This window comes from Budorcas taxicolor, chromosome 8 (genome assembly GCF_023091745.1).
Source record: "Budorcas taxicolor isolate Tak-1 chromosome 8, Takin1.1, whole genome shotgun sequence".
NCBI classification, from domain to species: domain Eukaryota; kingdom Metazoa; phylum Chordata; class Mammalia; order Artiodactyla; family Bovidae; genus Budorcas; species Budorcas taxicolor.
The window spans coordinates 14,557,969-14,577,678 of NC_068917.1; the positions used below are offsets into that span (position 1 = coordinate 14,557,969).

The following is a 19,710-nucleotide window of genomic DNA, read 5'->3' on the forward strand; positions in this document are numbered from 1 at the left end:
AGAGAGCGACAAACTGACCAGCGCGCGTATTTCCTGGGCTTGCATCCCCTGCAGCTCTCTCACACTCCAGGTGGGGCAGGCACCACGGGGTGGCCACTTTGGAGAACAGGTGACAGGGTCCTGTAAAGTTAAGACACTAGACCACAGGACCCAGACAACCTGGGCAAAGTGGTTACACCCGCATACATCTCCCCGAACTCATAGAATTATAAGTTAACATCTACGCATTTTATCGTATCTCAACTTTAGGGCCCTAAAAGCAAAACAGAAAGTAAGATGAAGTCAACACCAAAGAGTAGCTCGCAGGGGTCCCCTTGGGTCCCTCGGGATCCGCGAGCTGGCGAGGAAACGAAACCGAAACCGCGCGGGGGACCCGCGGTTGATCACGGAGCCTGGGGGGCCCCCGCCCCTAGTTTCAGTTTCGATTTTCCCCCCGCAGCCCGGCTTCCCCTACAGCTCCGCCTCCGCGAGGAGTGCTCACCTCGGCAAATTTCTCGCGCCCCACAGCTGTGTTTTCGCGGAGCGGAGCCGAGCGCAGCGGCGCCGAGCAGAGCGCAGGCGAGGCAGGGGGTCGCGGGGAGCAGAGTCGCCGGCATGACGGCCGAGCAGCGGCGGAATTTGCACGCCTTCCGCGGCTATGTCAGCAAGATCCTGGACCCTACCTACATCCTGAGCTACATGACCCCCTGGTTTAGGGACGGTGAGTGGTTGCCGCCTGCCTCTTGGTGCAAGAAAACAGTTCAGGATTTCTTTCTTATTCCACCCCTCAACCCCCATCCCGGTCTTTCAGTCAACACAGTTAACGCCGGGTTTGTGGCGAGATCGCAATATTTTAGACTGGGGATTGTAAAGAGTTTGAGAAGCCCTTGGAAGCCCACATGGGGAAACTGAGTCCCAGCGAAGTGAAATGACTTGCTTAGAGCTGCACATTTGTTTAGACTTAAAGCTGGGGAAGCATGTCGCTGTCCGTTTCATTTATTTGTGCTAATAGTTGTGTCCGTCTACTGTGTTGGTCTTTGCGCTGACATCAGAGATTCAGAATAAGATACAAGCCTTCCTTAAAATACTTTAAAGTCCAAGGGGTTGGTGGAGACAGGCGAGGACCGAAGTACACAAATGGTAAGAAAGTGCTGTACTCCGGGAGAAGTTGAGACTCACTTTGCCAGATCTGGATCTTATCAGCAAATGACTGGAAACTTTTATAAATTTGATTTTTATTTTATATTGGGTATAGTTGATTTACAATGTTGCATTAGTTTCATGTACAGCAAAGTGATTCAGTTATACCTATACCATTCTTTTTCAGATTCTTTTCTCATATAGATTATCACAGAATATTGAGCAGAGTTCTAGGTGCTACAAGGTGGCGCTCCATAGATTACCTGTTTTGTATATAGTAGTGTGCCCACTCCAGTGTTCTTGCCTGGAGAATCCCAGGGACGGGGGAGCCTGGTGGGCTGCCGTCTATGGGGTCGCACAGGGTTGGACACAACTGAAGCGATTTAGCAGCAGCAGCAGCAGCAGTGTGTGTATGTTTATCCGAGACTCTTAATTTATCTCTCTCCCCCACCTTTCCCCTTTGGTAACCGTTAGTTTGTTTTCGTAGTCTGTGAGTCTGTTTCTGTTTTGTAAATAAGTTCATCAGTATCATTTTTAAGATTCCACATATAAGTGATATGGTATGATATTTGTCTTTCTCTGAGTTCACTTAGTATGATAATCTCTAGGTACATCCATGTTGCTGCAAATGGCGTTATGCCATTCCTTTTTATGGCTAATATTCCATTGCATATATGTACCATATCTTTTTTATCCATTCCTCTGCCATTGGACATCTAGGTTGCTTCCATGTCTTGGCTCCTGTAAGTAGTGCTGTAATAAATACTGAGGTGCATGTATCTTTTCAAATTATGAGAGGAGCAAGATTCACTGGAGGGAATGGCTTTAGGCTTCAATTCAGGTGTTTCCCCATAGCATATGAGTCCCGTGATGATGGATAATGGCCATTTTACAGATTTGTATTGAGGTACTTTGTGCCAGAGGTGAGCAGAGCCTTGGGGAGAAGAGAAGGGAGGGGCTGCCCGGAAAGAGTTGAGGTGAAAGAGGGAGTCTGCTCCAAACGCCTACATAACTTTCCTGATGTGAGGCAGTTTTCTGAAACTGTATTAAAACAGACAGGTAATTTGAGTGCTAATTGCTATGCACATCCAAAGCACAGGCTGTGGAGTGAGGAGTGAAAGAATGCCACCAACACAAAGCATTCCCCCTTAGTAGCTGTGCTCAGAGAGAAGTAACAAAATAACATCCTACTGACCGCAGAGTAGTTGGGGCCCTTGAAGAATGTAAGTGGTGCAAGACATCTGTCTCTTCTAGAAATCCTCCAAAGAGTGGAACACTAACAATGATGTGAATCTCATTCTTTCATGTACTGTGTATTGACTTAATAACCAGCAACTCAGCAGTTAAGCTATGTCAGGCATTAGGCTAGCACTGGCTAGCATTAAAACATACTACTACGGCTGCTGCTAAGTCACTTCAGTCGTGTCCAACTCTGTGCGACCCCATAGACAGCAGCCCACCAGGCTCCCCCGTCCCCGGGATTCTCCAGGCAAGAACACTGGAGTGGGTTGCCATTTCCTTCTCCAATGCATGAAAGTGAAAGTGAAGTCACTCAGTCGTGTCCGACTCTTGGCGACCCCATGGACTGCAGCCTACCAGGCTCCTTCATCCATGGGATTTTCCAGGCAAGAGTACTGGAGTGGGGTGCCATTGCCTACACATATTAGTTAATAGGAAGCATCCTTTCAGGAAATGAAGGATCGATAGGAATGGTTCTGCCCTGAGATTAGAGTGCATGTGTGAAGTCAGGTAACTGAACATAATAAAGTGTGGTGAGTGCATTGATGGAAAACCATAGTATGCTTATGGGAGTGCACAGGTGGGATTGTTTTTTAATATATATTAACTTTAATTTATAGTTATAATACAGCACAATAAAAATATCAAAAGTTTCTGTGGAGTATGTGTCTCCCTGAATAAACCTTAAAAAAAAAAAAGACAATAAACTCCTCGTAGAAGAAAAAAAAACCCACAAGGTAAGTTTAAAAAGTGAGCTTGAGTGGCTCAGTGGTAAAGAATTGCCTGCCAGTGCAGGGGACATGGATTCAATCCCTGATCCGGGAAGACCCCACGTGCGGCGGAGCAACGAAGCCCGTGCTCCGCAACTATTGAGCCTGTTCCCGAGACCCCGAGAGCCGCAACTCCTGAGCCATCTGCCGCACCTGCTGAGGCCTGCACGCCTGGAGTGCGCTCCACAGCAAAAGAAGCCGCTGCAATAAGAAGCCTCCGCACAGCTAGACAGTAGCCTCATCTCTCTGCAGCTAGAGAGCCGCCCACGTGGCAGAGAGGACCCAGTGCGGCCAGAAATAAATAATTTTTTAAAAGCAAGCTTAAAATTACTCTGTATAATATTATCTTATTTTTGAATGTTAACAATACCGTAGAGTTCTCCAGTCCAGCCCCATAGGCAGCTGTTTGCATATAGTTGGTTGACATCTTTCCTGTTCATTCCTTTGTATCATCACATAAACTCTGCTTTTCCACCCACTTTTTCTGTTTCTGTTACACTGATTAAATTCTCTGTACCTCCCCCGCCTTGTTTTCTCAGCTCTTTTGGTTAAATCCTAACCCCAGGCTTCAGAATGTGACCTTAAGACCCAGCAATCTTGTGCCTAGCTGTATATGTACTTAAGAGAAATGAATATTTATATCCACAAAAAATCTTGTACATGAATGCTTATAACATTACTGTTCATAAAAGACAAAATGTAGAAACCTAAATACCCATTAACTGATGAATAGATAGACAAAACTGGTGCATCCATACAATGGAATATTATTCAGCAAGGAAAAGGATTAAATATGATACATGATTACAATATGGATGAACTTGAAAACATTATGCTAAGTGAAAGAACCCAGCCATGAGGACCACCTACTCTATGATCCCGTTCATATGAAATGTCCAAAATAGGCAAATCCATAGTTACCATGGGGGAAATGGGGAATGACTGCTCATGGGTATAAGATTTCTTTCTACAGTAAAGAAAAGGCAGTAAAATTATATAGTGGTGATGGATTTACAGCTATAAAAGCCATTGAATTTTATACTTTAAAAGGGTTTGTTTTATTGTTGCAGAGACCTTGGCAGAAAAGGGAGGCGTTCCTTCCTGTCTTCTTGCATTCATTCAGCATACCTTTGTTAAGTGTGCATTGAGTACTAGGTCTTCTAAACTCTGAGAATACAGAGGTGAACCTGCCCGACAATTGGAATCACTCCGTTAGAATTGACATCCCACTGGCAATAGGACTTCCCTGGTGGCTCAGACGGTAGAGCATCTGCTTAATGCGGGAGACCTGGGTTCAGTCCCTGGGTTGGGAAGATCCTCTGGAGAAGGCAATGGCAACCCACTCCAGCGCTCTTGCCTGCAAAATCCCATGGATGGAGGAGCGTGGTAGGCTACAGTCCATGGGGTCACAGAGTCGGACATGACTGAGCAACTGACTTCGCTTTGCTTCGACAGTGGGGAAAATTATCAAATGTCAGGTCATACGAAGGTAACTTTGGTTATCCGCCCAGACGTGGAGTTACTGTGCAAAATCAGTAAGACCACCAGCTGGTTGGTGGATAGTTGTCTGTTACCTGGCCTCACTGTGTTTTCTTTAGCTCCTTTTGCTTTTTCTTTTCTACCATATTTCCTACCATCTGTTGACCTGAAATAAATAGACTGCCAGATATTTCTCCAGCAAAGACAGACTTTTTCAGGATCAGCAGAGAACTGCAATCTGGGATCTGCAATTGTGGCAGCCCCATACAGGTCCCTGCAGGGCAAAGGAAGAACACTTTTATAGAGAAGAAAAGGAGCCTGGGAGGGGCTGTAGTAAACAGTCATTGGCTTTTCCTTGGCTCACTCCTTGCCAGGAAAGAAGTCTGACTTCTTACTCTTGGGCTCTGCTATGGGCACAGATGCATTGGAGAAGGAAATGGCAACCCACTCCAGTGTTCTTGCCTGGAGAATCCCAGGGACAGGGGAGCCTGGTGGGCTGCTGTCTATGGGGTCGCACAGAGTCGGACACGACTGAAGCGACTTAGCAGTAGCAGTATGGGCACAGGGCATGAGAGCGCCCCCTTCTGGTCTCCTGACTCTATTGTGATTTCTGTCTACTAATTTTTTTTACATGTCTTAACAAAAGCCTGGAAATAGGACCATAAAAGGACCTCTGTTTATTCTAACTCTGATTGCTGTTCAGTTCAGTTCAGTCACTCAGTCGTGTCTGACTGTTTGCAGCCCCATGGACTGCAGCATGCCAGGCCACCCTGTACAACACCAACTCCTGGAGCTTACTCAAACTCATGTCCATCGCGTCGGTGATGCCATCCAACCATCTCATCCTCTGTCATCCCCTTCTCCTCCTGCCTTTAATCTTTCCCAGAATCAGGGTTTTTTCAAATGAGTCAGTTCTTCAAATCAGGTGGCCAGAGTATTGGAGTTTCAGCTTCAGCATCAGTCCTTCCAATGATTTCCTTTATGATTGACTGTTTGGATCTCCTTGTAGTCCAAGGGACTCTCAAGAGTCTTCTCCAACACCACAGTTCAAAAGCACGAATTCTTTGGTGCTCAGCTTTCTTATAGTCCAACTTGCACATTCATACGTGACTACTGGAAAAACCATAGCTTTGTCTAGATGAACCTTTTTGGCAAAGTAATGTCTCTGCTTTTTACTATGCTGTCTAGGTTGGTCATAACTTTTCTTCCAAGAAGCAAGTGTCTTTTAATTTCACAGTTGCAATCACCATCTGTGGTGATTTTGGAGCCCCCAAAAATAAAGTATGTCACTGTTTTCCCATCTATTTCCCATGAGGTGATGGGACCAGATGCCATGATCTTCGTTTTCTGGATGTTGAGCTTTAAGCCAACTTTTTCACTCTCCTCTTTCACTTTCATCAAGAGGCTTTTCGTTCCTCTTCACTTTCTGCCATAAGTGTGGTGTCATCTGCATATCTGAGGTTATTGATATTTCTCCCGGCAATCTTGATTCCAGCTTGTGCTTCTTCCAGCCCAGCGTTTCTCATGATGTACTCTGCATATAAGTTAAAGAAGCAGGGTGACAATATACAGCCTTCACATGCTCCTTTCCCGATTTGGAACCAGTCTGTTGTTCCATGTCCAGTTCTAACTGTTGCTTCCTGACCTGCATATAGATTTCTCAAGAGGCAGATAAAGTGGCCTGGTATTCCCATCTCTTGAAGAATTTTCCACAGTTTGTTGTGATCCACACAGTCAGAAGCTTTGGCATAGTCAATAAAGCAGAAGTAGATGTTTTTCTGGAACTTTCCTTGCTTTTTTTCTGTGATCCAATGGGTGTTGGCAGTTTGATCTCTGGTTCCTCTTCCTTTTCTAAATCCAGCTTGAACATCTGGAAGTTCAGGGTTCACGTATTGCTGAAGCCTGGCTTGGAGAATTTTGAGTATTACTTTACTAGCATGTGATATGAGTGCCATTTTGTGGTAGTTTGAGCATTCTTTGGCATTGCCTTTCTTAGGGATTGGAATGAAAACTGACCTTTTCCAGTCCTGTAGCCACTGCTGGGTTCTCCAAATTGGCTGGTTGCTGTGTCCACTATAATTGTCAGTGATGACAGGAGTGGTCCTATCCTCACACCCTTTTAGTCCTGCGATTAATTCAGACTTTTGAACAAGAAACTTTCAAATGTTAGAAGAAGCCATGGGTTTTCTACCTAACCTGGTGCAACCATGACTTCTCACTTGTTATGAGGAGACTTATGCACTTGCAGGCATCTTTAAGAGACTCCTTTTCTTACGGACTGCCCTCCAGCATGTGTCCAGACTTCCACAACAGACTAGGAGAAGTTTCCAGAGAGGCTGGGGGTAGGGGTGATTGACCAAGACGGCGAACTTGCTCTTTCCTGCAGGTCCTTCCATTGCTGTGACTCCCCAGCCCCGTTTGAGAAGATCTGACAACGCTTCCAATGATCAGTGGCTTTACCTCCAGTGATTAGCGGTTCTGAAGTTTGATGAGTCCCTCTTGCCTCTGTTTGTAGATGTGGTGCAGCATATTCAGGCCGAGAGAAACAACAAGGGGCCCATGGAGGCTGCCTCACTTTTCCTCCAGGTCCTATTGGAGCTCCAGGAGGAAGGCTGGTTCCGTGGCTTTTTGGATGCCCTTCACCAAGCAGGTTAGTTCATTCTTTTTACTCACAAATCAGAGTTATTACTTGACTGTTTAAAGATTCTGTAAAGTTGAAATTCTATTAATTTATAAGTATCCACGTTTAGTTTATGTCTCTTAATCTGAGGCAACGTAAAGACCATTTTCAGGCAGATGCTATAACTGCCTACTTGAAATTTCCAAAGGAATCTACAGAGAGGTTATTACAACTAATGGAACAGTTTAGCATGTTTATTGGATACAAGATCAGTATACAAAAATTAGTTGTATTTCCACCCACTGGGAAAAATGGCAAGTGTAATCCAAAATGAAATACCATTTCTAATAGTAACAAAGTTATATTTAGCAATAAATCTAGCCAAAGATGTGTGGAGTCTGAATAGAGAAAATGACAAAAGGGTTTTGAAAAAATATAAAGAAATTCTAGGGAATTCCTTGGTGGTCGAATGGTTAGAACTCTGTTCTTTCACTGCCATGGCCTGGATTCAATCCCTGGTTGGGGAACTGAGATCCTGCAAGCTGTATGGCAAAACCGAAAAAAAAAAAAAAAAAAGTCCTAGCTAGGTGGAGATATATACCTAGGCACGTGGAGAGGAAGACCATAGAAGTGTCAGTTCTCCCTACACTGAGCTATACATTCAATACAATTCTAAATAAAAATCCTGCATGCTTCTTTATGAACTTGACAAGCAGATTCTAAACTGTATGTGGAAGAATTATGACCCAAGCATAGTCAGTACACTTCTAAAGAAGAGTTCAGTAGGTTGGGGGTTCCTTTTTTAGATATTAAGATCTATTGAAAGTCATAGGCATTGATACAGTGTGATGCTGGTCCTGGTATTGAACAAGTGACCGATGAGATAGAGTGGAGAGCCTTCAATCAGACTCATATATTTATGGAACTCTGATGTACTGGAGATCACTGGGAAAAGAGGATTATTCAGAAAGGAGGGACTTTTTGATACACTGCAGTAGGCCATTGAAAATGGGATAAACCAGGCAAACCCTAGCTTTCATATCCATGTGGATACAAATAAACTTGTCTTCCTTACCTCATTCCATGTACATACATATACTTGCACACACACAATAAGTCAAAAGAATTCAAGACTTAATTCATAATAGCAAAAGGTCAACTATTTTAGACCAGTATATAGAAGAACATTTTTCTGACCTTAGGATATGACAAGATTTATGAGATAAGACATTAAAACATTAACCTAGATTGATAAATTTGAGGATATTAAAATTAAGAGTATATGTCTATCAAAAAAACACTATATAGAAAGTGAAAAAACAAGTGACAAACTGGGGGAGGATATTTTCAAACTACATTATCACCAAAGAATTAGTATCCATGATATATTTAAAAGGCTTAAAATCAATTTAAAAAGAAAGAAAATATTTACAAGGCAAAAGATGTGAAGTGAGTCTTCAAAGAATAGGAAGCATGAAAGGTTAATAAACTTGAGAAAAGATTCTCAGCCCAGTTAGCAATTAGGAAGTTGTAAATTAGGAACATAATAGCAAAATCTAGGAAGTCCAACAGTTCAGTTCAGTCGCTCAGTCGTGTCCAACTCTTTGCGACCCCATGAATCGCAGCATGTGGGAAGGCTCAAAGAGGATTTTTAATAATGGGAAATCTTAAGGATGACAGTCCTTAAGGAGTGTAACTGCTACAACTGTTTTGAAAAACAATCAGCATCAGTTCGTATAGTTACAACTCTCCTTCTATCCAGCAGTTTCACTGTTAAGTATATGCCCAGAGAAATTCTTAACACATGTATCCAGAATGTACATACAAAGAATGTTCATACTATAATCAGTTGGTAATGCCAAAAACAAGCAGGCAAAGAAACAAAACTAGAAGCAACACCAGTATCCTTCAGAAAGAGAATGGATAAATACATTTTGTGATATTCACACAAGAGTCGATTATCCTGCAATGGAGATGTATGAACATAGCTACAGATGACAGCACAGGTGAGACTTAGAAATGTAATATTAAACTTTCTAAAAAGTCAGAGAAAATTGCATTTAGTGAAGAATAAAAACATTTCAAACAAGCTTAAACTAGGACATGTATTCTTTAATTCTAAGAAATCAAGAGTGATAAATCAAATACAGGCTAGTGCTATCTTTGCAGGAAGATAGAAGAGTGAGAGAGAGGAGACACATACCCACTAAGATACTGGAATATTCCAGGTGTTAAGCTGGGTAATAGCTTCATATGTGCTAATATGGTCTTTATAGTCCAGTGAAAAGAGTGTGGGCCTGATAGACTAGCCTGGTGGTTCTCTGAAGAGAAACTTAGAGCCAAGCATTCCTGGATAATTCTAGTTGGAAATAATTTTTTCACTCAAATTTCCCATTGTGCTTACTATTCTTTCCTTGGAATAATGTAGGCAGTAAGGCCCTGAGGGTCAGGAATTAACATTTATATTTCTTTTTGCCCTTTTTTACTACTTTGCACTGAGAAGATACTTAGCATGATGGTTTGACTCAATTGAAAGACAGGCAAATCAGAGATTGTAGGTGAAATCCATGGGATACCTTGGAAGGAAGAGGTCTTACTGAGACCAAATATAAGACCTCAAATTTATTCTCAGTGAAAGTGTCAGTCACTCAGTCGTGTCTAACTCTTTGTGACCCATGGACTGTAGCCCGTCAGGCTCCTCTGTCCATGGGATTTTCCAGGCAAGAATACTGGAGTGGGTGGCCATTCTCTTCTCCAGGGGATCTTTCTGACCCAGGGATTGAACCCGACTCTCTCACATCTCCTTCATTGGCAGACAGGTTCTTGCCACTAGCTCCACCGTAAACGCGGGGTGCCTAAATGAATATTGAATTTTCTTTTTGAAAGATCATAAATAATGGAAGTGATTTACAGTTGTTTTCAGTTTTCTCACAATACACTCAAACGTGATTTCTAAATCTTAATCTCAACATATTTTTTTAGTTGGTATCCTAACAGCCCCATTTTTTCCCTACTTTTCAGGTTATTCTGGACTTTATGAAGCCATTGAAAGTTGGGATTTCCAAAAAATTGAAAAATTGGAGGAGTATAGATTACTTTTAAAGCGTTTACAACCAGAATTTAAAACCACAATCAATCCAAAAGATATCCTTCCTGAAATATCTGGATGTTTAATTAGTCAGGAATGTGAAGAAATTATTCAGGTATTTTAATTAATATTAAATATTGAATTTGGGGGAAAAATTTGACCATGAGGAATGTCTTCTGTTTTCTATGTTATTTTAGAACTGAACAATATCATTAAAATCTACTAAAGTCCTCAAATCTAAGGTATAATTACCTAGAAGGATACTTTTATTTGTGATCTAGTAATCAATTTGTGTCACAGATTTTTTTCAGGTTTGCCCGATTTTCAGTTAAAATTACTTTATTTTGTGAATAATGTTTTATACATATTTAAATAAAATCAAACAGTTTAGCAAATAAAAAGAAAAAAGGTTATGGACTCCAGTGGTCAAGTATTCAGTCTCTGGACACAAATCAATTTTGTTAATCCAAGCTCAGCCACTTACTAGTGGTGTGATCTTGGGCACATTTAGTTTCTCTAAGTCTTTGTTTCCTGTATAAAATGGCAATAATAATGGTACCTTATTAGTAAGGTATTTTTATAGGCTTTGAATGAGATGATATAGGTAAAGTGCTTACATATCTCTGGCACATAATAGTAATTGCTCAATGAATTTTAATTATCATGATTAATAATAATAACCATGTAAGTCTCACTATCCAGAAAAAACTATTTGTTAATATTTTGTTATATCTTTCCAAATATGCCTATGCCAGTATACCCATATTTTGAATAGGTGTAAAGTAGTTTGTTTTCCTGATATAGCTGATGTTAATATAATAACATCTCAGAGGAAGTAAGAACACATGGCTTGACATGGTGATACCATGTGTAAGAGGACAAGGATAAAGGGGAGTGTATCTTAAAAGATCAAGTTGCACAGGGGCAAGAACGGTCGTGAAAGAGGCCTAGTGAACCAGAGTATACGATGATTTTAAATTTGATAGTATTTGAATTGACGTTTCTTCAGTAAAAACTCATAAAATGAAAACTTGTGAAACACTTGATCAGTCCACTACAATTGTCTTCCTTAGATAAGTTCCAACAAGGGGCTGATGGCAGGTGCAGAGAAAATGATTGAATGCCTTCTCAGATCAGACAAGGAGAACTGGCCCAAAACTTTGAAACTTGCACTGGAGAAAGAAGAGAGCAAGTTCAGCGAACTGTGGATGGTAGAGAAAGGTAGGATATTTGGAAGGGTGCGAGGGTCTGAAAATAGGTCCTTCTTCATAGTTCTGCTTGGAGCTTCTTGCATTCCTACCTGCTTTTCACTCACTGTCAGAAGCATTTTTCCCTTCAAATAATCTTGGCTTTATCTCTAGTGAGAGGCCAGTGTGAAGTTGAGTTCTGGGAGGTAGGTGGTTCTTTTTATCTACAGAATTAGTTGGGTTGTATATATCCCCTGAAAATGGGGACAAACCCTTTCATCCAGAATTAGTCTATCTGCCCAGAGTATTTGGGGGAAAGGCGGAATCTGAGCTCACTCTCTGGGTTTAGATGATGAGAGAAATAGCTTGAAAATTCTAGAGCTAAAGGTTCAAACTCCACAACTCACTGCCTTTTCAGAATAGAATCATCTTAGACACTATCTGGTGGTTCTCTTGCCTAGAATCCATCTGGAACCGAACTAGAACAAGATTGAAAGGAAGAATCTATTTTGATTAAGTGGCTGAGCTATCCCTTGGCTTCCTGAAGCTAATAACATCTTCTCGGAGCATTTTAAGGGCTGAGTTTGATAAACCATCTGAGTGTCTGGTCTTAGCCTTTCAGAGTCTTCTTTAAGATCATAAATTGTTTCAGAAATTATCTGTCTAAATACACATCTGGTATCTTGGGTCAGGTCAGGAATGGAAGACAAGAGTGTTTCTGCTAATAGGGCTTGTCTTTGGCGTGGTTGTGGATCGCCTAGGGATCTTGTTAAAATGAAGCTTCTGATTCTTTAGGGGCTCAAGAGTTTGCATTTCCAGCAAGCTCCTAAAGAAGTTGCTGGTCCGTGTTCCACACTTTGAATAATAAAGTCCTAAACAACACTGGAGTTCAAACTTCAAATCAAGATTTCAAAGTCAAAAAGATTTCATTTAGTTGTTTTAAAAGGTAGAGGGAATGGTTATGAGAAATTGTAATGGAAGTTTAAAATTTTATGACCTCTTTGTAGGGCTTTCACCATCAAGATCATAATCAGATAAAGATTATAAGATGTGTTTTGTTTTCATAAAGGTGCAGAAAATGTTCAAATGAAAGATCTTGAGGATGATGAAATGAAAACTTTGGACATACAGATTGTCTACAAGGAAGAACCAGAAAACCAGAATCTTAGCCAGAATTCCTGTCCTTCTTCAGGTACTCAGCATTGTTCGTTCTTCTCCATAATGATGCTCTTGAGATATTTCGAGTGGAGTCATGTCTTGCAGTGCCAAAAGTCATAGCCTAATAGAAAGATTTCTAAGGAAAAATCAGAACAAAAAGAGAATATATGTTAAAACAGATATTTTCCCTACAACTAGAAATACCATTCTCTCCCTTCCATAGCGCTTGCCAGCTTCTTCCTTTTTTTCCCTTCTTTTTTTTTTGTCTTCTTTTATCACTAAGGATGTGCATGTCTACACTGAAAATGCAAATAGAGTCCTCCCAGAAGCTCAATGCCTATGACCTCTGAAATCAGCCCTGCTTTCTAAAAAAATACTTCTGCTCTTTGTGAGTCACTTGTTCAGTTTCCTCTCAAGATCCCGGGGCTGCAGTGTGTGTTGATAAGTGTGTGCACTGTACAAATGTGTGGGCCTGAGAGGTGGAGCTGGGGCTGAGATCCAGCCTGCGTTGTTTACCAACACAGTGCGGTGAGGGGCTATATCCTCCAAAAGGGAGTCCTTTCTCTAATTCACACAAAGGCACTATGAGTTAACTGTGTCCCTATAAGGCCCACTTTATGTTTCTAGAAGCATATTTTCCCGAGGAGACCAGAAAGCAGCATAATAAATTAAGTAAAGAGTAATTTATAAAAGGCATCAGAGAAAAGAATAAGATCAATAAAGAAGTGTTGGAAGAAGGATGTGATTTGGGGATAAGAACATAAAGTGAGAATTGATGGACTGTTTCTGCAATAAAATGATACACATTTTTGTCACTCCAGAATAAAATCAGTGAATGTCAATTGCTTTAAGTTTTCTGACAGGTAAAGGTCCTTAGCGAACTCACTTAACCATTTAGAAATTTCCATTTACTTTAAAATAGGTAGGTTAGACTCAACGGATGATTTCCAAGGTCTTTCTAGCTCTTAACATTCTGTACGCTTATCTGTTAGTGAGATACCTCTGATTATTTTTTTAAAACTTCTGATTCTGTTAAGAGAGAATACCATGTGAGAGCCTGCAGAATTATAAAGCATGGTTGCTTGTCAGTAAGAGATTACCTTGGAGTCTGGTATTCAGTTCAGTGTTTTTCAAAGACCTTAGAGGGATTTGTGGTTTTGTCTCATGCAGCATTTCCTTTAACTGGTGGTGATCTGTTTTTCCCTGGATTAGGCCATTCTTGCTTCAGTTTCTCCTGATTAGGCTTCCATGATTGTTTCAGAAAGAAATCTTTGAGTTTTTTTTTTTTTTTTTCTCCTTTTTTCCTTCCTGCCATTGGTACTTTGTTATTGAGGGAGAATTCTGTATTTCAAATCAGTGCAGAAGCTGGAATGGTTAATTAGAGACAAGAATTCTAAACTTTTTTAAATGAGGTCTTTCTTGCTACAGTCAGATTTCTTGTCCTTTGGAAGATAGTGTTGACTTGATTCCTCAGCGTGGTCACTGTTTGCTAACTTAGTTTCTGTTGTGTTACAGAAGTGCGTCCTACTTACAGCCCATTGAAACCAAGAAATTTCCAACTAGAGCTCGCTTTACCTGCTCAGAAGGGAAAGAATACAATAATATGTGCTCCTACTGGTAAGTGGATGCAATTACTGAAATAGTTTATTTCTCTGTTTGCTTCCTTTTGTCCACTTTATTGAACACTGGGGCCAAGTAGGCAAGTTTCAATTGTTTCATTGTTCCATTGATCTTTTGAAAAAACCGTTATTCATATAGTTTCATAGTGTTTTCAGGGACATGAGGAAGGGGAGAGAATGCTTGCTTTCAGCTTCCTGCAGTCCCTGGCTGTGTGCGAGTGCCTAGGAAGTAGCTTGGTTTTTAGCGTCAGAGTGTGAGTTCTACAGTTGTTAATCCACCCTCATCATCCGTTTACTTGTCAGCTCTGTGGTTTTAGAGGAGCCCCCAGTAATGACCTTTCTATGGAAGTATTTTAGTATACTATTAATTACATGTTGTCTTTCTCTTTATATGTTAAAAGGTTGTGGAAAAACCTTTGTTGCCCTTCTTATATGTGAACATCATCTTAAGAAATTTCCGCAAGGACGCAAGGGGAAAGTTGTCTTTTTTGCTGTTCAACTCCCGCTGTATGAACAGCAGAAATCTGCGTTCTCAGAATATTTTGAAAGACTTGGGTAGGTATAAGTTGGTCCAGCTTTTTTTTCTCTAGGTCATGTAACCGATGTGTTTTGTGCTTTGTTTTGCTTTTAGAAAACCATGATTCAAAAAACTTATAGTAGATTAAGCTTTTTAATAATTTAGAGATAACTCCTTTATGGATACACCTGAAATCCTAAACTCCTTTGATTAAGATAAATTTTATATTTAAATGGCACATTTAACTTTTTTAATGATTTTATAATTTATTTAATATTACTCTTTTCTCTGTTCTTTCACGGTGGCTTGAAAGAATTATCGTTGGCCCTCTGTATCCTCAGGTACCACATGGAATACATTCTATTAATGCCAGCAATTCTTCCTACATTACGTTTATTGATCACTTACTATATGTCAGACACAGTAAAGAATCTACTGACAATGCAGGAGATCCCAGTTCGATCCCTGGGTCGAGAAGATCCCCTGGAGAAGGGAATGGCAGCCCACTCCAGTTTTCTTGCCTGGAGAATCCCGTGGACGGAGGAGCCTGGTGGCTACAGTCCATGGGTAGGAGAGTCTGCACGACTAACACTTTCCCTTTTTTCACTTTTCTGTGTGTCAGGCTTTGCTCCAAGCACTTACCTTTTCTCCAAATCCATTCCTTTTGAACTTAGGGAGAATTTAATTGACATTCTGATTTTTGTGGTTCCTTATTCACATCATGGTTGCTAATGGGAAATTTCTGTCCTCTTCTAGGTACAAAGTTTCAGGCATTTCTGGAGAGATAGCTGACAGTGTCTCTGTGGAACAGATTGTTGAGAACAATGACATCATCATTTTAACACCACAGATTCTTGTGAACAGCCTTAAAGATGGGACTATCCCATCACTCTCCATCTTTACTTTGATGATATTTGATGAATGTCACAACACCAATAAAAACCATCCATATAATATGATCATGTTTAATTATCTAGATCAGAAACTGGGAGGATCTTCAGACTCACTGCCCCAGGTATGTCCAAAGTCAGGTGGATTTCTTCCTAAGTCCTATTTACTTACCCTTGTGGCCATATTGAGGATGTCCTTCTTAGATCCTTGCATACTGTATAACTCATTAGGTTAGTTTTGATTGATTCATTCATTTATTGACTTAACAAATATGTATTAGGTACCTCCACGTGTCATGCCCTGTGCTAGGCACTGGGCCACAAATATAAAAAGATAGTCCTTGCCTTCAAGCAGCTTAAGTTTTGTAGGGAGCCAAATATGTGAGAATTATGTCATAATTTATGGTAATAACACACAATGGAGTTGTACAGAAAAGAAATAAAAGTGATCTTAAATGTGCTATGAAAGTAAAGCAAGACCTAATAGAAGTTAGGATAGGTAAAAACTAACAAGAGTTTATAAGGAAAATAGCTGGATGGTTTTCAGTAAAGGCTACTGTGTGTCTAGAGGCACAGGGGTATGAAAGTGCATAGGGGCTTGAGAAGCTTTAAGTTTTTTTGGCTGTATGGCTTATGGGGACCTTAGTTCCCCAACCAGGGATTGAACCCAGGCCACAGCAGTGGATGTGTTGAGTCCTAACCACTGGACTTCCAGGGAATCCCCAAGAATCATGACGTTCTTCATATTGCCTGGGTGCAGAGTATGAAGTTGTGGATAGCCACCCGTGGGGCAGGATGGGAGAGAGGGAATGACTGACAGAACAAGAGGCCAGGAGAGACGAGCGGGTATGGGCTGAGTAGATACATTAGTACAGGAGAGTGGACGAGGCGATGTGTTTGGTGTCATCAGAGGGGAAGGGCTGAGAGGAGTCAAGACAGAAAATAGTTTATAGGTGGGGGCAGGAAGGGTATGGAATCCCTGGCATTTTCTCTTGAATGAAGGAGAGGAAGATGGTTCACTGAGAATAATCAAGATGAGAATGGAGGTGGGAGCTCAGGGTGCATGGAGAAAATTTGAAATGGGAGACACAACTGAGAGGAACACAGACGAATGGCCTGGTATTACTGAGGCCAAATGAGGTTGGAAACCATGCCTTCTGTTTACCAGTCTCACATTTGTGTTGCATTCTCTAGGCTTAACAATTAACCATTTAGGAAGCACAGGTTAGAAGAAATCCAGTATGGTGCCCAAAATTCAGACAGAATTTAGTAGGAATCACATTTCTTACAGTTTTTTCTTCTAGAATAAAATTGATAGTTAACTAGATTCCTTGTTTATTTGAATGATTCACTCAGTCATTCAATATATGAGTGACTCTTAGAGGAAGAAATAAATATTTATTAGAAGACCATTAAACTAAATTCTTTACAAATGTCATCTTATTGAAGTCACCCAGCTACCAGCATGCTTGGGGCTGGTGCATGGGGATGACCCACAGAGATGTTATGGGGAGGGAGGTGGGAGGGGGGTTCATGTTTGGGAACACATGTAAGAATTAAAGATTTTAAAATTAAAAAAAATAAAAATAAATAAATAAATAAAATTAAAAATTGAAGTTATCACTTTTTTAAAATTGAAGCTACCATTAAAAAAAATTGAAGCATATTTGATTTACAGGATTAATTTCTGTTGTATTAATTTCTGCTGTACAGCAAAGCAATTCAGTTGCTCTCATATTCTTTTCCATTAGGGTTTATCACACAATACTGAATATAGTTCCCTGTGTATACAGTAGGACATTACTGTTTATCCATCCTATATATAAAAGTTTGCATCTGCTAATCCCAGACTCCCAGTCCATCCCTCCCCTGCCTCTTTCTCCCTCGGCAATCACAAGTCTGTTCTCTGTGTCTCACAACTTCCAGTTTAAACGGCTAAAGTTACCCGACTTTACAGAGAGATGAAGATTTTTGTCCAAGACACCCCGCCAGTGTGACATGGCTGAGAGTGAAATGGAAGTCCTTGCCCTTTCCAGTGTACCGTCCTGTGTGTCACGGGGGAGACGGGTAACGACGAGAGCAGTCCTGCCTGGAGAGGGTCTCTTCTCTGGGCTCCTGTGCTGACCCGTGCTCAGCTGCAGAGCAGCGCCTCCTGCCTTTACTCGGCGCTTCACCTAGTGGGGACCTTTCCATTTTTGGTGTCGTAGAGAATGTCAGGGGAAAAAAAAAATTCTTTATCTGAAGTTAGTTTAAAAAATAAAAACCCTACTTTATCAGGAAAGAGTTACATGAGGGATTGTGGAAACATCTTGTTATTTCCCAGACATCTGACAATTTGGAATGCTCCTCACAGGTCGTTGGGCTGACTGCCTCAGTTGGTGTTGGAGATGCCAAAAATGCAGCTGAAGCCACAGAATATATCTGCAGACTGTGTGCTTCTCTCGACACGTCAGTGTTAACAACAGTCAGAGACAACTTGGAGGAACTGGAGGAGGTTTTTTATAAGCCCCAGAAGCGTAAGTGGGATCCAGTCACAAGCCCTATGGGACTTTGTTACCCTCTGCTATTCTTAGTTCAGGGTCACATAGATGAACGCTGAATTCTTACCCTTTCTCTGTCTAGAGGGAAATATTTATCTGCCAACATGGAAAATAATCATATTTCCAGCTTCTCTCCCCAGTGAAGCTCAGGAGTGGCCTGTAGAAAGCAATCCTTCTCACTGTTCATTTCCATAAACCTTAACAAAGGTGCTGGCTGTGAGAGAGGTGCTGAGAACACCTTAGCATGTAGGTGGCTCGGTCCTTCCTGCCTTCTGGGCCTGAGGACAATACTGAGTTCCTATCAGTTATTTGTATATGTATCTGGAATTTTGGTTGAAGTAAAAGTATCTGAACTCATCCTGTCTTTCCTCAAAAGAGCCGAATATGATTTGATTACTAAGATTGAGTAACAAAGATTGATATTTCTGATATTGCTGTACTAACCCAGCAAGGGAGAGAGGGTACAGAAGACACGTATGACTTCACCCCTCTCTCTCTAAATAGCACACGACCAAATGACTACAAGGCAGAAGAAACATGCCTAAGACAGTCAGGGCGCTGGCTGTAAGGAATGTAGACAAGGTGCTCAACCTACGGCTTTTGATGTCATATACAAATTTCTCTGGGCTTCCTCAGTGGCTCAGCAGTTAAAAAAAAAAATCTGCCTGCTAGTGCAGGAGGCACAGAAGATGCAGGTTTGATCCCTGGGTCAGGAAGATCCCCTGGAGAAGGAAACGGCAACCCACTCCAGTATTCTTGCCTGAAAAATCCCATGGGCAGAGGAGCCTGGTGGGCTCCAGTCTAAAAGAGTTGCAAAGAGTTGGACAGGCACAATTTTTTTTTTTATCATCTGGTCTCTCTGCTGAGCTTCATCTCCTTTTACTTCCCACAAACCCAACCAAGTTGCATTTCTCTGGGCTCCTGGGATGGAGGAGTCACGTGTGTTCTCCCTCCAAGCTTTGTCCATCCCAGCCTTTGCACGTGACTGTGCTCATTCCTCCTCGCCTCTTCCCCTGTTTATCCCCTGACATTGCCGCCCCAGGAAGAATGAGAGAAGCCTCCCCATGCTCCGTGGCACTTTGTACATACTGTGTCACCGCTCTCTGCCTGGTCGTCTGGCTTGTGTATTTTCTCTCCTAAGATGACAGCCTTCTCTGGAGCGCAGCGCATGTTCTTTTCAGCTATCACCAGAACCCAGCATGTTCTGTGGATACTGCAAAAATGAATATTTGGAACATTGTGAACACGCCTGGGGGTTAGGTGGGAAGGGAGAAGATCAAAGAACAGAGACAGGACTTAAAATATGGTATTTGTAGAAACAAGATGGATATCAGCCTAGTCAGAGCAGGAGCTCTGTGTTGAGTTAACAGGAAAGCCCGAGTAAGAAGTTGAATTAGGGAAAGGAAACGCCGGCCCACTCCAGGATCCTTGCCTGGGATATCCCATGAACAGAGGAGCCTGGAGGGCTACAGTCCACGGGGTCA

General features: G+C 41.5%; 1 protein-coding gene across 1 annotated transcript in view; it reads left to right on the forward strand.

The window, feature by feature from the left end:
* The first annotated feature begins 594 nt into the window (after nt 1-594).
* RIGI (RNA sensor RIG-I) overlaps nt 595-19,710 on the forward strand; it is a 46,257-nt gene continuing 27,141 nt past the window's right edge. The window contains exons 1-9 of the mRNA XM_052645056.1: nt 595-700; nt 7,123-7,257; nt 10,249-10,430; nt 11,389-11,536; nt 12,572-12,694; nt 14,176-14,277; nt 14,681-14,834; nt 15,553-15,811; nt 18,040-18,202. Of these exons, the coding sequence (XP_052501016.1) occupies nt 595-700; nt 7,123-7,257; nt 10,249-10,430; nt 11,389-11,536; nt 12,572-12,694; nt 14,176-14,277; nt 14,681-14,834; nt 15,553-15,811; nt 18,040-18,202 (1,372 nt within the window). The remainder of the gene's footprint in view (nt 701-7,122; nt 7,258-10,248; nt 10,431-11,388; nt 11,537-12,571; nt 12,695-14,175; nt 14,278-14,680; nt 14,835-15,552; nt 15,812-18,039; nt 18,203-19,710) is intronic.